Source organism: Lissotriton helveticus, chromosome 6 (assembly GCF_964261635.1).
Source record: "Lissotriton helveticus chromosome 6, aLisHel1.1, whole genome shotgun sequence".
Taxonomy (NCBI): Eukaryota; Metazoa; Chordata; class Amphibia; order Caudata; family Salamandridae; genus Lissotriton; species Lissotriton helveticus.
Window position 1 is genome coordinate 1,789,905,329 of NC_136067.1, and position 21,046 is coordinate 1,789,926,374.

Here is a 21,046-nt window from a genome sequence, read left to right on the forward strand (position 1 = left end):
TGTTTAGCGAAATTAATGTCTGGGTTACATTAAGCATCAAAACACTCAATCTGATCTGGGTAAGTCTGAAGTGTGCCGAAAACATTAAGCCTCGCACCCACTCCTGCGAAAATGTACCCTGACAGAATCCCTTGGGCTCACTCTAGGAAGGGAAAACACAGCCAGGACTTCTCGGCTGGATTTGTTACTATTAGAGTACATGTTGAGCCAAACTTAAGAAGCAATTCAGTATTGTTTCTACTCCCTGGGCTCTGCTCTGTTGAAGGCCCCTTCTTCTTCAGCTAAGGTTCTTTCATTTATCGGTTGGTTTTTAGCACAGCATGTTGTGATTTCCTCACTGTTCCCAGCACATATGGCAGCCGGGTGAACAGATGCTGCCTGACGGCCCTAAATATGACTTATTTTTCCTTCCCACAGAATTTTTTTTCAATAGTCTTCCACCCCCACACTGCTTGTTAATATTGGGTGATCTGTGCAGTTTTCAATGCTTACTGCATCACATACGCCTTATAGTTCAGCAATCTAGCCATTAAGTGGGGCTCAGGCAAACAATGGTGTAGTACAAATGGTGTTAAGGAGACATATTTTGCTTAACATTAAAAAGAAATAAAATAAATATTCTGGTGAGAGATGTAAGAAATCCGTCTTTTTTCTGTGTTCACCCCAGATTCTTTATTTTTTTAATGCTTGTTGATTGCTGCCATCTTTTATCTCTTTTCAGTGAGACAGCTGACCCACTCTCACTGCATGCGCTTTTTCCTTAAATCATGACAACCATTTTGAAAACAATATTTGGCCAGTTTGACATTAATGTAAGCCCGCACTAAAAAGCGCAGAATTGCGCAAGTGGCATAAAAGCAAATGCTTCATGTGATTAGCAGAGAGAATATAGCCAGCAACGTTTTGGGTACAAATCAAATAAGTGAGAGAGAGATATCAAAGTCACACTGTGGCAGACTTCACTGTTGAAATGACAAACCAACTAATTTTTCATACTCAAAGTGAAGTGTATTTGTGCTTTGTAGCAACAAGTTCTTGCAACATAAACTTTGAATTTAAGATGTGCAAGTTGTGCATACTTGCATGTTTAAGAGGGTAACAAAACATAAGTTCTGCTAACAGAGAGGTTGTGTGCCCTGAAAGAGGCCTGGGTCTGCTTAAGGTAAATGTGTGTACACACGTATGTATTTACTCAATAGCAACCCATATAGCTATGGTTTCAGTATAGAAACGTATTCTTCAATAACGGACATGGGCAAGCTGTTGCCTTATTAGAACAAATCACATATAGTCATACCACAGAGACATAGTTTTTTTAAATTATTGGCACATTTTGCGTTGTCAACATAGAAAAATTAATGTAGTTACATGTGAATACAATTAATAGATATACAGTTTTAAAACGTTAAATGTGAAAGCCAAGTATTTTCTGTCAACTAACGTTCCTTTAACGTGCCTCAAATAGACATACATGATACACACTTGCAAACATAAAATAGAGGTTTTGTGGAGAATCAAATTAGTCTGTTTTGCAAAGATAATTTATATAGGCCGAAAAAGGCAAAACAAATGTAATGAAGACCACAATTTAAATATTTTAGTGTCGATAGTGGCCTTCTTATCAAGGGTCCTTAGAGGTCAGTCCAGAAGGAGGCCACTGTGATGAGGAAACTGAGACCTTTGTCTTTAGAGCTCATAGTGTTTTCTCTAGAAACAGTAAACTTAAGAAGTATGTTTTTTTGTACTAGTCCTCTTGTATTTACTACGAAAGAAACTGTGTGTGCTTGTGCCAAGCTACCAATGAAAAGCCCAGCATGCGTGACAGAAGTATGTTTTTTTGTACTAGTCCTCTTGTATTTACTACGAAAGAAACTGTGTGTGCTTGTGCCAAGCTACCAATGAAAAGCCCAGCATGCGTGACAGAAGCTTGCCTTCATTTGTATCTCAGCCACAGCTCATAGCAAGACTGAGGCCTTTCTCTTCCCCCCTATTTAGCAGTCCACTTTACTACAAATGGCTTCCTGTATACAAAACTGACATCTCAAAGGGGCCTGGCTAGGGGCATCTTTTTGGTGTGGAACTACAATTCTGGTTAAAGCAATTGCCGGAAAATGAGATTAGGTTTATGCAATGGTCCGCTGCCTTGAGGAATGCCCTTCCTATTTGTGATTAAAGGTCATTTCCTCGAGGAGGAGATCTTAGAAAGAAAAAATATCTGAAAACAAAATATATCGAGGAAAAGCAGTGTTCCTCTGGCTCTGTGGTAGCTAAAATGTAGGACCGTGGCAGGGACATTTATTTGTGAGAGATAGACGTTTTACTTCATGGTATAACTGGTCTAGCAGTAAACATTGACGTAATGTCGGTTGTATGCTACCTAGATTGGTCCAATGACGACATTGAAACCCTGGTGCCTTTTTTCAACAGGATTCAATTTTTTATGCACCCTCCTTCCTTCTTCCTCCATCCCAACCCCCTTATCATTGGTTTATGAGAAAGAGCCAACTATATACATTTATAATGTTATTTTGCCATATTACACATCGTTTGCTAGGCTATAGAGTCTGTTCAATCGATAGCCTCGGTTTACTTAATATAATGTCATTGGCGGACGGACGAACGAGCTTAGTTTTCCTTAATATCCACGTGCGATGGCAAAATGCCACTGCTTGTATTGTAATTAATGTTGTGTGCCCTAATTAAAGTAATGTTCGTAGCTCGTTTAATTGGCAAATATTGCTATTTTATTTCCTGCCATATTAAAGAGTCTTTATAATTGTTACATTGTGCTCGGTGTGGCAGAGATAGCGTCAGTAGCGTCGGAAGGCTTTGTACATGTATTCGTCTGTGTCCAGCATTAGCTGTGTACTAATTCATTATCCTTTGCTGCCCCCCTCAGGTCCGACAACGTAGAACATATGTCCAAGGTAAGCTGGGATCAATGTAATCAATTGTCGAGAATATCTATTAGGTCTATCAATGTAGTTGTTCTCAAGACTTTTTAAAGCTTTGCTATTGTGGAATTCTGAAGCTGGAGCTGGTCTACCTGTAGATCTCTGATAACAATGTTGTTACCCGCTCATCTGTCGTATTAATACTGCATGTCCTACTTTGATATCCCTTACTAGATTGTATTTAATTTAGTAGTAGAGCTACAATCATTCTAAAATGTTTGGATTTATACTTTTTATAAGTCTCGTGCTAGAGGTAATGTAGGGTTTTTATTGTGGAAGAAAAATTGTCAAAAGATGTTTCTCATTCCATTTCTTTTCATTAGACGGTCATGGTGAGAGATGAAGAATCACTTGTTCACTGCAGGCCTTTATTGTTTTTATAAGAATATATAAGGGGCACACACTTACAAATTCACACATGCATGCTGTCTCTGCTCTGTCATTCACCATCTCATTTGTGTGGACAGAGTGACTCAAAAAGAGGTAGAGATCAAAACTACGCGAAAGTAATTGGGGGGAGGGGGGAAATACATAATAAACATGTGATAGTAATATTTGTACTACAGCTTGTCAACTCCTCATCAGAGTAATGTACTTTCCTAAGGGGCCGGGAAAGGAATCCACTCCAATTTTATATATGTGGATACAGGAAAGGCCAGCCGTTCCATTTAAGCATTTTGAGGAGCAGGCGTAATTTGTATTTCCACAGCCACTCACTGGCTTGTGTGTCCTTGCAGCAGTATTCTGTCATTTTAGTTCATTCGTATCATCGCTTAAGTGCTCAACCTGATGTTAATTTGTATATCCGAAAATGTAAGACCACGTGCATGTGAAAATGGGCCTCAGGAGGCTTTGAAAATGAGGCAGTGGCCACAGTTGTGCTTGCCTCAAGTCTCCTAAACATACAAATCTAATTCATATTTTACTGTGCTCCATGTTTGAGGATATGGATGTTTCTCGTTTCTTGTGGATGGTTAACAGTCCAGGCATATATAATGTGGTAAGAAATAAAAGGAATGAAATACTACTGCCTCAAACCCTATACATAATCCTCTTGTGACAAATGACATTTAAGGTTTGTAACCTATGAATACACTAATATACTTTATTTATATGTAAAGCTTTTCTTTGGAATATGTACTTAGTTTGGTATTAATAAGCTAAATTATCAATTTTCTGATTTTTCTTTGTTTTGAGATGTTTCATATTGGATGCCATACGACCCTGTCACATTATTGCAGTATTTTGGACACATTTGTGTTTTGTTAGATGGACATGTTAGGATGAATTTTGCGAATGCCTTATGCGCCGAAGCAATGGAAGCCCTTTAGCAACAACATCAGTAAGGCATACCAATTCAGTAGTGTGGTCACTCACAATGAAGCAGTATACTATTAAACCTAGGTCTATGAAAGACAAGGACCGAGAAAGAAGATGAGAATATAGGTAGAAAAACTCAGTACTGTGAAGAGAGATATGCATTTTTAAATGTATTCACCTATAAAACTTTGTGAAACAATTACAATTATTGTCTTTATATGTTTGTAAAAATACATAAAAGAACAGTACGTGGAGAAGCCAGTTGGAAGTTGCAAGCAGTGAGCATAGCCTGTAAATTGGAGTGTAGTAGTGCGATTAACATAGATGGCCCGCATAGTAAATGAATTCAGGAAAGAGATCAGCTGGTGGCAGTAGACGTCATTGTGCTTGGTGTAGCCAGTTAGAGCCCTCCATTAGGTCTGCTTCATCTCCTGGTGGGTATGTTGAAGGTGGACTTCTTGTCACAGTTTGCATTGGTTAATTGTTCTGATCTGCTTAAAAAGTGGTAGAGCAGCACACTTTGCCCTCTGTATAAACCTTGCCACCTCTTAAAGAATTCTGAATTTAAACTATACTTTTTCATCTGGCATTTAGTTGCACGTGATTTTAGTTACATATGAGAAGGAACAGACCATTTAGTCAGGTCTAACTAGAATACTGTGCATTGGTTCTGGCTGGAATAAATTGACCTTCAGTTGGTGGTGGGTGGTCTGTAGTTTTATTATCAAAAGTCTTTGAAGGTGAGTCCAAGAAGTAGGCTTATGTGGTGAGGAAACTGGCACCTTTGTCTTTAGAGCATAACGCCTCTGTCTTTAGACTGTGGAAGAATCTATTTTCCATCTTTCTGTACATATTTGAAGGTATTTACTTTTTACGTGGAACCTACAAGACTGCTCAGCTGTCTGGTTACAAAAGACATACAGTGGGATTACCAAGACCTTAGAGGGGCTTGTAGCCAGTTGGCTTAACTGTCATTTTTGTTTGCCTACTTTTTATTTTGTCTGCCTCCCCCCGCCCCCAGCATCCTCAATTTACTTGCGACCTTCCACTGCTCACTTTTAAGAAACTACTTTTTTCTTTCATCTCATACGAAACCACAAGAGTGCATGTGTTTTCTAGCTGCCTCTTTCGTGTGCTTCTCTCCCCCTCCACCCCCGTGCTCCATGTTACTCTCCCTCACCCCTGAGGTTCTCATACATACTCTTCTGTGATGCTCCAGCCTTCATGTGCTTGCTTTTTGTGCATGCGCTTCTCCTCTCCTGCGCCACGTTGCTCTCTCTCACGCCATTTGCTTTTCTCTCCTCCCATGATCCTTGTTGCTCTCTTGCCTGTTTGCTTTCTCGGTACAAAAGGGGGTGGTGATGGACGGAGCATCTGAACCAATCAAACACTCGCACCCAGTCAAAAGATCTGGGTTGAATCCATCACCGTTCTTTAGCCCACTCTGCCACCCCAGTTCAGACATGGCTATATGCAAATCAGTCTGACCCTGTGCCTCATGGGAACAGTCCAGCCCGAACTGCCAAGCCATGCCTTCACTGGACCGGAAACCAGCTTCCGAGGACCGGTTTCTGGCATTACAGCCGTCTTCAGCCCGGCTTGCTTGAATCCAGTGGCAAAGTGAGCAAGAGACTCGCGTCTGAGCATACCCTGCCACACTTATGGCGGCCAAAGCGGTACAAAAGGGGGTGGTGATGGACGGAGCATCTGAACCAATCAAACACTCACACCCAGTCAAAAGATCTGGGTTGAATCCATTACCGTTCTTTAGCCCACTCTGCCACCCCAGTTCAGACATGGCTATATGCAAATCAGTCTGACCCTGTGCCTCATGGGAACAGTCCAGCCCGAACTGCCAAGCCATGCCTTCCCTGGACCGCAAACAAGCTTCCGAGGACCGGTTTCTGGCATTACAGCCGTCTTCAGCCCGGCTTGCTTGAATCCAGTGGCAAAGTGAGCAAGAGACTCGCGTCTGAGCATACCCTGCCACACTTATGGCGGCCAAAGCGGTACAAAAGGGGGTGGTGATGGAGGGAGCATCTGAACCAATCAAACACTCCCACCCAGTCAAAAGATCTGGGTTGAATCCATCACCATTCTTTAGCCCACTCTGCCATCCCAGTTCAAACATGGCTATATGCAAATCAGTCTGACCCTGTGCCTCATGGGAACAGTCCAGCCCGAACTGCCATGCCTTCCCTGGACCTGAAACAAGCTTCCGAGGACCGGTTTCTGGCATTACAGCCGTCTTCAGCCCGGCTTGCTTGAATCCAGTGGCAAAGTGAGCAAGGGACTCACGTCTGAGCATACCCTGCCACACTTATGGCGGCCAAAGCGGAACAAAAGGGGGTGGTGATGGACGGAGCATCTGAACCAATCAAACATTCACACCCAGTCAAAAGATCTGGGTTGAATCCATCACCGTTCTTTAGCCCACTCTGCCATCCCAGTTCAAAAATGGCTATATGCAAATCAGTCTGACCCTGTGCCTCATGGGAACAGTCCAGCCCGAACTGCCAAGCCATGCCTTCCCTGGACCTGAAACAAGCTTCCGAGGACCGGTTTCTGGCATTACAGACGTCTTCAGCCCGGCTTGCTTGAATCCAGTGGCAAAGTGAGCAAGGGACTCACGTCTGAGCATACCCTGCCACACTTATGGCGGCCAAAGCGGAACAAAAGGGGGTGGTGATGGACGGAGCATCTGAACCAATCAAACACTCACACACAGTCAAAAGATCTGGGTTGAATCCATCAGTTCAGGCTGGACTGTTCCCATGAGGCACACGGTCAGACTGATTTGCATAGGGCCATGTCTGAACTGGGGTGGCAGAGTGGGCTAAAGAACGGTGATGGATTAAACTCAGATCTGTTGACTGGGTGTGAGTGTTTGATTGGTTCAGATGCTCCGTCCATCACCGCCCCCTTTTGTACCGCTTTGTTTGCTTTTTCGACCTCCCACCTGGTCCCCTGATGCTTCCGCCCTCGCGACTCTTGTACCTCCTGTCGCTTCTTCCTCCCATGTTGCTTCCCCTTGTTGTGCCTCTCATGTTGCTTTCCCCACCCCTCGTGTTGCTTTTCCCTCACTGCTTTAAAAGAAATTAAGAAATAGAAAATAATCCCCAGTGCCTTCTTGAAGGCATGCATGTGTACACAATAATGCTGGCAGCTCCATCACTGTCTTTTTTTTGCTTTTTTTAAAAATGTTCTTTAGCCATGCTGCACAACATCGGGGATGCTGTATAGCATCGCTAAAAGCCATTGGCGAAAGGCAAGACTCATAGGCTTTACCAATGCTTCTTAAATCTTGCTTTGCTTCTGGCGGTGAAACGTTTGCAGGGTCTAAACTTCAGATCAAGTCCAATGATCTGCGTGGACGGCTGCGGCAAAGCATTCTTTCCTGCGCTGCTTTACCTTTTTCTGAGAGGCAAACTGCCCGTTCCAGCCTTCAGCAACTCTGAGCACAATTCAATGACTAAACTGACATGCACTAACAGTGGCCACAAGCGCTTGGGCAGGTGGCGGGTAAACACGACAGTTTGGAGCCCTTTTTGCATTCCCATACTTTTGATAAACATTTCATTTGCTCCTTACATTCTATGTAAGAAGCCTTTTCTTTTCTGAAATCCTCTTGGTGTTCGTATTTCTTCTGTCCCCACACACCCCCTGCTTCTGAGACTGTTTCCTTGTTGCGCTGTAGAATAATGCTTTAAAAGAGAGATGCTTTATTATGTGGGGAATTCAATTTCAGATACTGCTTGTCCTTGTTTGCTTCTCTTGGCTGCAATATACGATTATTCTGTCTCCCCAGATAACTGAGCTGCTGCAGAAGGATGGCCGCTACAGCCAGGCGCCTTCAGGACCAACTGGTAGCGTTTCAATTTCTATGATTGTAACTTATCCACAAATCCGTTCTTCTGTGTAATGACGGGCTTGGGGGATTACAGCAGCACACACTGATTGCTTCTTTTGGAAAGTGAAATTCAAAAAACATGTTGTGTAAAGCGTTATCCTCGTAATCGCAAGATCTCTTCAGATTAATGAGATCTCTTTTGTTACATGTTTGCAAAAAGTAATACATAAACGCATTTCATTGCTGCCCATTTCGCCTGTTTACCTGCAGTATAAATACCGTGTGCACGTGTTGTGTTCTAAATAAGGGCGGCCAGTATTCTGCATGTCAATGCATATTTTAAATGGGGATTGGTGCATCCTAAATTTATTTGATTAAAGGTGGGCTGAAGTTAGCTCCTTTCAATTGTACCCACAAAAATTATTTTCTAAACATTATTGGTTTGCTGGAAAACATTTTTTTATATGTATTTCCAAGTGTACCAATAGCATGGTGTGTGTTCATAAGTGTATACATACCATTTATGTGTGAGGGCTTATATTTACTTCAGTAATTGATGTTGTGATGCTTTTTTTTCTAGCATACATTCACTAGGAGATAGTGTAATGTAGAATATTCACACTCAAAATCTGTGATTTTTACAGTTTCTTTTTTGCATGTGTGTACATGTGTGTGTATATATATATATATATATATATATATATATATATATATATATATATATATATATATATATGTATATTTGTATGTATATTTTTGTACTTTGTTCTCATTGCACATTTCCTTAAATAATACTTTCACCAGTTTTATTTTTCGCTGTGTACTAGGCAGCTGTCTTTTTGATTCAAGTTGCCAATGTTGGGCTAGAGTAAGGACTGAAAATACTATTCTCTTTGGCAGTATGTACTCTTGTTCTGCAGTCGCGTTTCAAAATTAACATGGGTGTATTTCAGAGGCGGTAATAGGTGAGACAACTGTTTGAGGTGTGGTGGGCACAGAAGCCCGAGTTTAGAGGAGGAGGAGGAGGAGGAGGAGGCCTTTGCCACTGCCACTTTTGTCACAGAGTAGTAGAGCGAAATAGATGGAAGTAAGATCCTGTACTGAAAAGCTGTCACTGGGTCTGAACATAATTAACATTCCTTTCACTCACCAGTTAGATATGTGCTCCCAAACCACATAATCTCTATGCCTCAGTGATCATTGTTGCCATTTCAGAGCCTCTCATCAGGGTGACATCTCACACCAAGATGATTTCTTATAAATTAATCTTGATAACATGACAGTGTGGGTAATTTCAATGGAATGCTTTCTCTTGGTTTTTTTTTCTACAGAAGCTGTTGGCTATTTTCTTTATAACTTGATTGACAGCATGAGTGACTCAGAGGTACAGGCCAAGGAGGAGCGTTTGAGACAATACTTCCATCAACTGAGGAAGATGGTACCATTTTATTTTTCCCTACATAATGCCTGTCCTGTCTGACATGTATCTATTATATTTTAAATTGCTGCTTTTACGTACAACCGGACCACTTCTCAATGACACAGGAGTTGGGCATTTAAATTATGTCAGAGATAATTTCGGTAGGACCGATTTCATTTTGGTTTTGTTTCAAAACGAATATTCTCTTTTTCTGCACCTCTTGCTACAGAACGTGGTGATCTCTGCAAACATATACAGAGGCATTCGAAACCTGCTGGACGCCTATCATGTTCCTGAATTAATTAAGGTCGGTTGTGATGGGCCAACCTTTGTTTCTAAATACACAGTTTATGTGAATCTGTCAATTGATAGTCCAGCGTGGCTCGCCTTTCGACTGCTCTCGATGTCATTATGCATATGTATTCCCTATTTGTTTGGCAGGGCCGTTTGCTTCCGAGTGTACTTAAAATATATTTAAGTGTTCGTGTAAAACGTACGAGGTGATTTTTTTTCTTTTACTTTCTAATTGTCCGCTATTTTTGCTTGCCAGGACTACTATGTTACACTTAAGGTGAATAGGCAAATACGCAATTGACTAAGTATCCTGTGGCAAGTGCATGAAACCAGATTTTAAATTGTTGCTGAAAAGCATAGGCACTGTAATACTACTTACTGAAAATGTGCCGCTTTCTGCAATCCCCAGCATCCTCTTTCTCAGCTTAAGCGTTGTGCAGGAGCTACTAATACCTTTCAGCAAGTGATGCGCCCCAAAGTAAATAACAATTTATTTTCTTAAGAAATTCAGCTTTTTTTTTTAAAAAAAAAAGCCTCCTCAGACAATGTCAGTCACAAAGTCTGATGTTTTCTAATGTGGCAAGGTTTCCTATACACATCTGTGGGCCAGCCCAAGAAGCGCTGGACATAAAATAATAAAAAAAGTTCATGCCAAAGGTCTCCATTCCTTGTCTAGTGTGTTATACCACTAGGCTCACGGACTGTCTTGTCATATCCAGAGATAATTATGAGAATGTGGAAGACTACTACTACCTTCCGCTCAGGAGTAAATGAACTTGAAAGGTAGCCATCTTTTTCCTCCTCTAAACACTTGAGTCATTCAAGCTTTGGAGATACAAGACATTTTCATGCACCTGGTTGTCCAGTTTGCCTGTTTTCACTACCAGTTTACTATCCTGTCCTTCGACATTTTCATGCCCCTGGTTGTCCAGTTTGCCTGTTTTCACTACCAGTTTATTATCCTGTCCTTCGGCATGCTTTGAGGTGCAGTCTGCATCAACATAATTTCTTTGTGGGAGAAACATCTGTCAGTCATCCTCTACTAACACTATCACAGCTGGCAATTGTGGTGGATACTTCTACCTGCAGATTGTTCACTTTTGAATACCCCAGGCCCCAGTTGTGGATCCAGAAACGTCTGACATAGCTCTACATCTCTGGCACTGGCTCTGACTTGACACCAGAAATAGAATTGTGGTGAAGTCATTGGTGCCATAAAGCACTCACCCTGGCAGTCAGTTCTCTATTTTTTTTTTCTTTCCTTTTAAATGCAAGTCCAGAGCTTCTCTCCTCAACTATGACGGTGGAGAATTTGCTCTCCAAATTGTTTGTGCTGCAGTGCCTAGAACATCCCATCAGAGAATTCCGCATTAAAACATTGGTGCATGTGTGATTGGCAAATGTCCATCACAGTCTCACACAGTGACTTTTTATGGTGTCTTTGCGTGTCGTTCGTTCGCCTCTGCCCACAGATGATACCCCTGGTCATAACCCAGCCTGAGGCTCATCTTTTTATGGCCCACACCAAGAATGATAGGTGTCCTAAACCGTCCGCATCAAGAGCCAGAATGAGATCCTGATCACGTACTTGTGGGAGGGAAAAGAGGAGAGGACATAAATTGAAGATGGAACTCTCCTCTTTGCCCACAAGATTGAAATCTGCTACTAGGTCACTGCCTTTGATTTTTCCCCCAACAACCGTTTTAAACTCCAAATTTGACTTGTCTAAATAACCCCTTTTGACAGTCAACTTTCTTTTAAAATATTTTTGAGTCAGCCCGAAGTAGCCCTTCTTAAGCTTGAGGCATGGTGCCTGGCATTTAAAAGTAGAACATGTAAAAGTTTAATATTACAAATGTCCTTACAGTAAAAAAAACCCAAAAAGCTATTTTCACTGTTGCAAGTCTGGCTGTTCGATATGAAAGCTCTGGGTTATATTATTACATTTATTAATGTTAATTTAGGAAGCAGGTAGAAATATAATTCAAAAACTCTTTTACTAGAAACTACAATCCAATATAATGGTAAAAATCAAGGGGCTGATTAGGATGGCGGACGGATTGCCCCCGCGGATTGCCCCCGCCGGTCTGGCGGTAGCCACCGGCGGGGGCAATCCATCCTCACTGAAATGACCCCCCGCCACATTAGGATGGCTGGGGGGTCCGCGGCGGAAGGGAAGACCGTCCGCCGCTTTTCCGCCGGTCGCCTTTGCGACCAGTGGAAAAAGTGCATACCTATGGTGGCGGTGTCTGCGAGACACCGCCAATCATATTACGATGCCTGCGGTCCTATGCCTTTCCACGGCGGCAAAGGCATACGGTCTTTGCTTTGGGGGCCCGTTGCGAGCCCCCAGGGTGAAGGGTGGGTGGGGGGGTGCACATGGGGAGTACCTATGGTACCCCCCTGCAAGTACAACATGGCAGGCACCGCGTGGTGCCTGTCATGTTGTGCTTTGAAACGCACAACATGCATTTCAGCACCGTCCGCCGCAATGTTAAAAATGCGGGATGCACCCGCCACTGTGGCGGGTGCATCCTAATTCGACGCACGGGACCTCCGCCCTTATGGCGGACGGTCCCTTCCCACGACAGGATGGCAGACGGACAAAGTCCGTCCGCCATCCTAATCGGCCCTCAAGTTTGTATTAACTATTAAGGAACAGGTCCTTTTTTTAGAAAGTTAACTTTACATGGCCTTACACCTTTGGAAGCCCATTTGGAGAATCTCCAAATATCACCTGGCAGCTGAATAAACCCCTTTGGTGAGGTATGAACTTTCTTCCATAGCAGATAAAATCCTTGGGTGTGAGGAGGTTCTATTGTATGCTTGTCAGGATGGCCTGTGGGCCGGGCCCAGGAACTCGATTAACTTCAAAGAGGCCTACCCTGTCACAAGTAGATGTAGTTAACACCTGGGCCTGCCCCTTCCCTTTGTTCCCACCCCTAAATCAGACAGGCACTCGATCCCAGGGGCAGAAGAGCTGCCCCCAGAACTTTTCTTTTCCATGGCCACACCTCTGAGGTAGGCACAAGAGCTCTGCACAATGGAAGAAATGTTCTGCCATCTTGGTTGTTAGGCGCTGATCACTTTACCTCTGTGAATCAGTGCAAAAGTGAATGTGCTTCTTCCCTAAACATGTTGACATTGGTGTATATTGGATTGGCATATTTAGTTTACCTGTAAGTCCCTTGTAAAGTGGTATACTGGGTACCCAGGGACTGTAATCTAAATGCTACTAGTGGGCCTGCAGCACTGGTTGTGCCAGCCGCACACGTAGCCTTTCAAACCTTACTCAGCCCTGCCATTGCAGGGCCTGTGTGTGCAGTTTACTGCCACTTTGCCTTGGCATTTAAAACCACTTGCGAAACCTTAAACTTCCATTTTATTACAAATACGTCACCCAAAGGTAGTCCCCAAGTGACCCAAAGGGCAGGGTGCTATGTAATTAAAAGGCAGGACATGCACTCTTAAGTTGTACATGTCCTGGCAGTGACAAACATCAACATTAGTTTTTAGCTGCTGTGTGGCTTACTCCTTCCATAGGCTAGCATTTTGGAATCCTTAAAACACCTTTTAAGCTGTAATTCTGTAATGAAAAGGAGTAGCTAGTCCATGTTTAATATCTTTGGAATGGTGGTGATAGAACCTCGTTAATGGTATAGTTTACATATCATTTGACACATCATTTTAGAAATCGCACTTTTAGAAGGTGGACATTTCTCTGCTCTAACTTTGCTCTTTGTGACTGCGGTCTGTCTACAATAAGCATCTGGGCTGGATGACAGCTACACTTTGTGCAGTCCCTCTAGACAGCTACAACACAATAAAGGGCTGGGTATGAAAGCGGTTTCATCTGCATACTGGTAGCCATTCTGGGCAGCAAGGGAGAGAGGTGGCTCATACTTCTGTAGTAGGGGATCTCTGTGTATAGTCATAATCTAGTGAATAGTCCCGCCCATGTGCGTGGACCCCGGAGCAATCAAAAATAATCTCTTACAGTGTCAAAAAATGCAAAAAATTGCATAGACACTTAAGAGAGAATTTAAAGACAGATAATGCAGCCAAAAGGCTACACTGTCCAGTACTTCAACTAGAAATTTCCACCATAAAATCCACAAAACAGCAAAGCCTGTACAGATTTCCCTTGCTTAACAGCAAAATCCCTCAGGAATGATAGAGAGAAGAACCTGGACAGACAAGCCCCATAGGCTGCCATTATGTGGCTTAATTAGGATACTGTGCCTTTAAGAGAACCTTCTAGAACCTTCTCTCAGTATCCCAGAATGCATAGCAGGTCCAACTTAGCCTCAGTTCTTTTTTCCGGCTCCTGCAAGCAGGACCCTGGAGCATTGAGCTCTCCCTTTCAAGGGTTTTTGTTAGTGTTTTACACTGCTTTCGATTTTTGGTACTTTTAAAGTACTCTAGTGACTTTCTTTCTGTGTTTCTGCACTCTTTTTTGTCCAATAATGCCTGCATTATTCGACAAGTGCCCTGAGTGCTCAAGAAAGAAGGCCAAGACAGACTCCCATGAGGTCTGTATTCTCTGCCTTCCCTCTTCCCACATCCCTGAGGAGTGTAGGATCTGCAGAAGCTTCTCTGGAAGGACCCTGAAGGAGAGGAAGAAGATCAGGCTTCAGGGGCTTGAGGAGAGGAAGCTGAAGGCACGAGGTGGGTCAGGAGGGGCTCCTTCTACCCATGCTGAGGCCTCTGGGGGGCTCCCCAGGGGCAGGAAGACCAGCCCGCGCCCAAGGTCTCCGTCTGGGTCAGTTGCGCTGACCACGACGTCGAGGGGACGGTCAACGGCCAGTTCCAGGTCTCCCCAGGGCTCTGGGTCGAGAAAACGTCGCCCGTCGACGTCGAGGAACGTGTTCCGGCCGCCGTCGAAGCCGGTGTCGATATCCTCGTCGTCGCTGTCGGCGTCGAGTGATCGACATCGGAGGGCCCGGCGTCGGCGCTCGCCGTCGAGGCGACACCGCCGTTCGCCGTCGAGGACATCGTCGTCGAGGGGATCCTCGTCGTCAAGGTCGCCGTCGAGGCGAAAGGCATCTCCGGCGCCGAAGAGGTCGACGTCGAAGCATTCCAAAAGGCCGACGTCGAGACGGTCGAGAAGATCGACGTCGAAAAGGTCGGAGAGGTCGACGTCGAGGAGGTCCAAAGGGTCGCCGTCGAAGCGATCCAGGAAGTCGACGTCGAGACCGGCGAAGAGGTCGAGGTCGCCGTCGAGGCACCATCGCCCGTCGTCGAGGTTTCGTGGCTCGTCGATCTGGTCGGGGTCGACGTCGAGACGAAGACACGGTTCGACGTCGAGGAGTGTGATTCGGTCGACGCCGAAGGACCGTTCGACGTCGAGGGGACATCGGTCGTCGTCTGGACACCGGTCTTCAGCGTCTGTAGGTCCTAAGGACAGACCCAGGACTGTGGGGGGCTCCCCACTCTCTGGTAGAGGTGATGGCTCGCCGGGACCGGCGCATTCCGGGGTGGACACTCCGATGAGGCCGTCTACGCCTCCTCCGCGGCCTGCTGTGCCGAAGGGTCCTCCTCCGAAGGCCCCTACCCCGCCTCCGAAGCCGGCTCCGCGGGACCCGCGTCCGGTTGCTCCTCCACCCCCGATCCCACCGAGGGAGGTGTCGATGCCTAAGTTCCCGACGCCTCCGAAGAAGACTCCTAAGAAGCCTGGAGCTCCTGACCCTGGGAGGCCGAAGGAGCGTCCGAGGCCCAAGAGGTCGAGGTCTCGCTCGGGGAGACGGGACAGATCGAGGAGTGGCCGCGGATCTTCATCACGATCCAGGCATCATCACAAGAGACGTCGGTCCAGGTCACGTTCTCCTTCTGGGACCCGTTCCTACTCGCCCACGCTGTCCGATTCGCCGGAGACTAGGGTGTCTCCGATAGACGATATTAGCACATTTCAGGAGGTTCTCCTGCGTGGTGCGGCGAAGTTGGGCATTGAGGTTGAAGCGCCTACGGCTTCTACCTCGGTAATCTTTGAGACTTTACACAAGAGGCACTTGTCTCGCCCCCTGTTGCCTCTGGTGCCGGGGCTCCTTGAGCCCGCCGAACAGCTATTCCTGACGCCGGCGACGGTGAGATCTGTCCCTTCCAGGATACTGAAAAAGTACAGGGCTCCGGACTCAGACCCAGCCTTCTTGAGAAAAGACCCGGTACCGGATTCAGTCATCGTGACTGCTGCTCGGAAGCTTCATTCCACCTCCCCTGCGTCCACGGTGCCTCCGGACAAGGAGAGCCGGTGGATCGATTCTGCTGGTCGCAAGGCGTGTGGGACATCCGCCTCGTCCATGAAGGCAGCCAGTGACTCGGCTTTGCTGGGACGTTACGACCGGTCCCTTTGGGACTCGATGGAGCAGTTCGCAGACCTCGTCCCTCGAGACCGCAAGGAGGACTTTGTGGAGATCGTCAAGGAGGGGATGTTGGTCTCTAATCAGGCCATCGGCGCGGCAGCAGACATATCGTTGCTGTCCGCGCACGGATATTGCCACGGGATTCACCAGAGACGCCATGCTTGGCTCAGGTTGACGTCGTTGAAACCGGAGGCACAGCAACGCGTGGCGAATCTCCCGTTTTCCGGAGATACCCTCTTCGGGAAGCACGCGGATGATGAGATGGCCAGGATGAAGGCCGAAGCGGAGACCCTGACGGCAGTGGGCCTGGAAAAGCCCAAGGAAAAGAAACCCTTCCGACAGTACCAGCGTCGGTTTGGGGCGCAGGGTCGTGGAAGGGGGCAGTCTGCTGGTCAACATCAACAGCGGCAGCAGCAGCAGCAGTACAGGCAGCCCTTCCAGAAGCGACAGGGTGGTAGAGGTCGTCAACAGTCCTCTACCGCGACCAAGGGCCCGGCCGGGTCCCGTCCCTGAGCTGTTACTTCCCCCTCGTCTGTTACCCGCTCCGGTGGGGGGAAGCGTTCAATTTTTTCTGGCAGAGTGGAGAAAAATTACTCAGGACAAGTGGGTGCTGAATATTGTTTGCAATGGATACAGTCTACGTTTCACCAGCCCTCCTCCATCGATTCCTCCCGTCAGCTCGCAGTATCAACTGCGCGAGCTTCAGACGGAGGCGGACGTTCTGCTAAGGAAAAGGGCGATCGAAGACGTGCCTCTGTCTCAAAGAGGAAGAGGTCTGTACTCTCGGTTCTTTCTTGTCCGCAAGAAGGACAAAAACGAGTTCAGGCCCATTCTGGATTTGCGGCAGGCAAACAAGTGGATTCGCAGAGAAAAGTTTCGCATGCTGTCGTTGCATCAGATCTACCCTCAGCTGCAACGGGGAGACTGGATGTGTGCCATAGATCTACAGGACGCATACTTCCACGTGCCCATTGCATGCAAACACAGAAAATTTCTGCGCTTTCAAGTCGGCACCAATCACTATCAGTACACGGTGCTACCCTTCGGACTGAAGTCTGCACCCAGGACATTCTCAAAATGTATGGCAGTGGTAGCGGCACACCTGAGGAAGAACAAGGTGTTTGTCTACCCGTACCTGGACGATTGGTTGATCAAAGCCTCCTCCTTCTCGGAAGCTCGAGCACACTTCCAGAAGACGTGCGTTCTCTTGAACAAGCTGGGGTTGCACATCAACATGTCCAAGTCGGTCCCGATTCCGGTGCAGTGCATCCAGTACTTGGGGGCCTCCATCAATACGCTGTCAGCAAGCGTGTCTCCTTCGGAAGAGCGACGTTTATCACTCGTTCGGAAGGCTCAGGCTCTCATGAAAACTCCGTCCACGACGGTGAGGACCGTGTCTTCTCTACTGGGATCGATGGCCTCTTGCATTTTTCTCACTCCTCACGCACGGCTACAAATGCGTCCTCTGCAGGAGTGCTTGGAGGATCAGTGGGACCAGAGGAAAGGTTCTTGGGACGACGGGATACGGCTGTCTCTACATGCTCTTCAGTCTCTGAAGTGGTGGTGCTCGAAGGAGAATCTCCTCAGAGGCGTTCCCTTCCACAAGGACATTCCCACACAGACCATCGTGACGGATGCGTCTCTCCAAGGTTGGGGGGCGCATTCCGGAGATCTGCAAATTCAAGGGACGTGGTCCCCGACGGAGTCCACGTACCACATCAATTTCCTGGAACTGAGAGCTGTTCACTTGGCACTGAAGGCCTTTCATCCGTCCTTTCAGACCAACTCTCTGCTTGTTCAGACGGACAACACGACTACGATGTATTACCTCAACAAGCAGGGGGGCTCGAGATCGCGCACTCTGTCGCAGGAGGCGCAGGCGATCTGGCACTGGCTTCTGGCTCGAGGACTGTCGATAACGGCCACCCATCTGCCAGGTGTGCAGAATGTTCAGGCAGACGAACTGAGCAGAATCGTGCAGGAAAACCACGAATGGGTCATAAACGACGAAGTACTAGGAGAAGTCTTCGCAAGGTGGGGAACTCCAGACGTAGATCTGTTTGCCACCGCCGAAAACAGCAAATGCCGAGACTTCGCCTCCAGGTACTACCAGCCAGGGACGCTGGGGAACGCGTTATGGATCAACTGGTCGAACAGCTTTCTGTACGCTTTTCCACCAATTCCCCTGATTCCGGCGGTTCTCATCAAGCTGTCCCAGTCCAGGGCGAGAATGATTCTGATTGCCCCGGAATGGCCCAGACAGTGGTGGTTCACGGACCTGCTTCACCGTTCTCTCCTTCCTCACATGAAGCTGCCGTGCAGGCCGGACCTTCTCACGAAGTTCGGGGGGCGGATGGTGCACCCCAACCTCTTGTCTTTGAGTTTGGCGGCATGGCTCCTGAAATAGTGCAATATGGCCATCTGAATCTCCCAGAGGATTGTATGGGCATACTGAAGGAGGCTAAGCGACCTTCCACTAGGACTTCCTATGCTTACAAGTGGAAGAGGTTTTGCATCTGGTGCAAGTCTAAGAACTATGACCCTACGTCATGCAAGGAAGATGTCATCCTTCCATATCTGCTTCATCTGGCGCAGTCGGGCCTTAATGTCCATTCCATTAAGGTTCATCTGGCTGCTTTGACTGCCTACAGGAAAGGCCCTTCACAGACTTCCTTTTTCCAGATCCCTGTGATCAAAGATTTTTTGGAAGGCTTGAAGAAAGTGTTCCCTCCTGTCAGGCTTCCTTCGCCTTCATGGGACTTGAATGTGGTGCTGTCCAGATTGATGAAGGAGCCTTTTGAACCCATTCATAAGGCTTCGTTGCAGCACCTGTCCTGGAAGGCGGCGTTCCTAGTGGCCATTACATCGGCCCGCAGGGTGAGTGAGATTCAGGCATTGTGTTGCCAGGAACCTTATACTGTGTTTCATAATGCTAAAGTTGTTATGCGTACTCACCCTAAGTTTCTTCCCAAGGTTGTTTCTGATTTTCATATCAATCAGACTATCACTTTGCCTACGTTCTTTCAGAATCCTTCGTCTCCGGCGGAAAGGTCTTTACATTCCCTGGATGTGCGGAGGGTGCTGAAGTTTTATCTTGATAAGACTAAAGATGTTCGTAGGTCAGACCAATTGTTCATCAATTATGGTTCAGTCAGGACGGGTCTTGCTACCTCTAAACAGTCCATCTCTAGGTGGATTGTGTCCTGCATTCAGTTGTGTTACTGCAAAGCTAATAAGACCTTAGGGGGCAAACCTAAGGCTCATTCCACCAGGGGCAAGGCTGCTACGACAGCTATGCTCCGTAATGTTCCCATTGCAGAGATCTGCAAGGCGGCCACTTGGAAGTCGGTCCATACCTTTGCTAAGCATTACTGCCTGGATTCTGATGCCAGGGCAGACGCTCAGGTTGGGCAGGCTTCGCTGCGGAATCTGTTCGCACAGTAGTGGCGTTATTTTACTCTCCACCGCCGCTTGGTGTGGGGATGGGCTTGCCATTCTATTCACTAGATTATGACTATACACAGAGATCCCCTACTACAGAAGGAGTAGTTTCTGTCCTGTAACTCCAGTTCTGTAGTAGGGGTATCTCTGTTATAGTCATAAGCGCCCTCCCGCCTCCCCGGTGGAGTGTTGTTCATGTTCATAATGCTACAGGTCTGGCGTTTCCTACGCCCTCGAAAAGAACTGAGGCTAAGTTGGACCTGCTATGCATTCTGGGATACTGAGAGAAGGTTCTAGAAGGTTCTCTTAAAGGCACAGTATCCTAATTAAGCCACATAATGGCAGCCTATGGGGCTTGTCTGTCCAGGTTCTTCTCTCTATCATTCCTGAGGGATTTTGCTGTTAAGCAAGGGAAATCTGTACAGGCTTTGCTGTTTTGTGGATTTTATGGTGGAAATTTCTAGTTGAAGTACTGGACAGTGTAGCCTTTTGGCTGCATTATCTGTCTTTAAATTCTCTCTTAAGTGTCTATGCAATTTTTTGCATTTTTTGACACTGTAAGAGATTATTTTTGATTGCTCCGGGGTCCACGCACATGGGCGGGACTATTCACTAGATTATGACTATAACAGAGATACCCCTACTACAGAACTGGAGTTACAGGACAGAAACTACTCCTTCCATCTGAATAGGTTGTGGCCTGCCCTCACACAAAGAGCTGATTACCCTCCGCTGGTTGTCTGGAGCCCAGGGCTGGGTTGAAAGGGATCCCTGTGCACTTCAGAGAAATGCTTTGAAGTCACCCCCTACATCAAAGGCGCTTTTGGCTATAAGTACCAGGGCTCTGGCCCCATCAAATCAAGTAAAGGCTGCTGTTATGTTATGTTAATAACACTTCTATAGCGCACAGCTGCCCCAGCCAAGGGGCGTCCCAGCGCTTCAGGAAGGGTACCCAAACACAACACAGTAATACGAGAGTGGAAGCGCACAGATCTGGAACCTAAGAACTATGGGGGAACAGATGCGTTTTGATAGCCCTCCTAAAGTTCAGCATCTATTTCGCGAATGTGGGACGGAAGAGAATTCCACAATTTTGCAGCCAAGACCCGGAAGGAGCGACCTCCCGCTCTACATAGTCTAAACCGTGGGACCACGACCAGATTTTGGCCAAGGGATCTCAAGGGGCGCGAGGGCACATAAGGCCTCAGAAGATTATCAAGAATCTGGGGGAGGCCATCTTGAGGATCTTGAAGGAAAGGCACAGGGTCTTAAAGTGAATCCTCTGTGACATAGGCAGTCAGTGTAGAGAGCGGATGGTACTCTCTGCAGACCAGAACCTCGGTAACCCCACCAGGGCTCTGGCTGCAGCATTCTGAATACGTTGCATCTGGGCGATTTCAGCCTGGTT

At 46.5% G+C, this 21,046-nt stretch overlaps 1 protein-coding gene across 1 annotated transcript in view; it reads left to right on the plus strand.

Annotated features, from left to right (window-relative positions):
- LRPPRC (leucine rich pentatricopeptide repeat containing) overlaps positions 1-21,046 on the plus strand; it is an 848,306-nt gene that overhangs the window by 381,181 nt on the left and 446,079 nt on the right. Inside the window, exons 15-18 of the mRNA XM_078649683.1 lie at positions 2,900-2,927; positions 8,083-8,140; positions 9,456-9,562; positions 9,774-9,851. Coding sequence (XP_078505809.1) covers positions 2,900-2,927; positions 8,083-8,140; positions 9,456-9,562; positions 9,774-9,851 — 271 coding nt within the window. The remainder of the gene's footprint in view (positions 1-2,899; positions 2,928-8,082; positions 8,141-9,455; positions 9,563-9,773; positions 9,852-21,046) is intronic.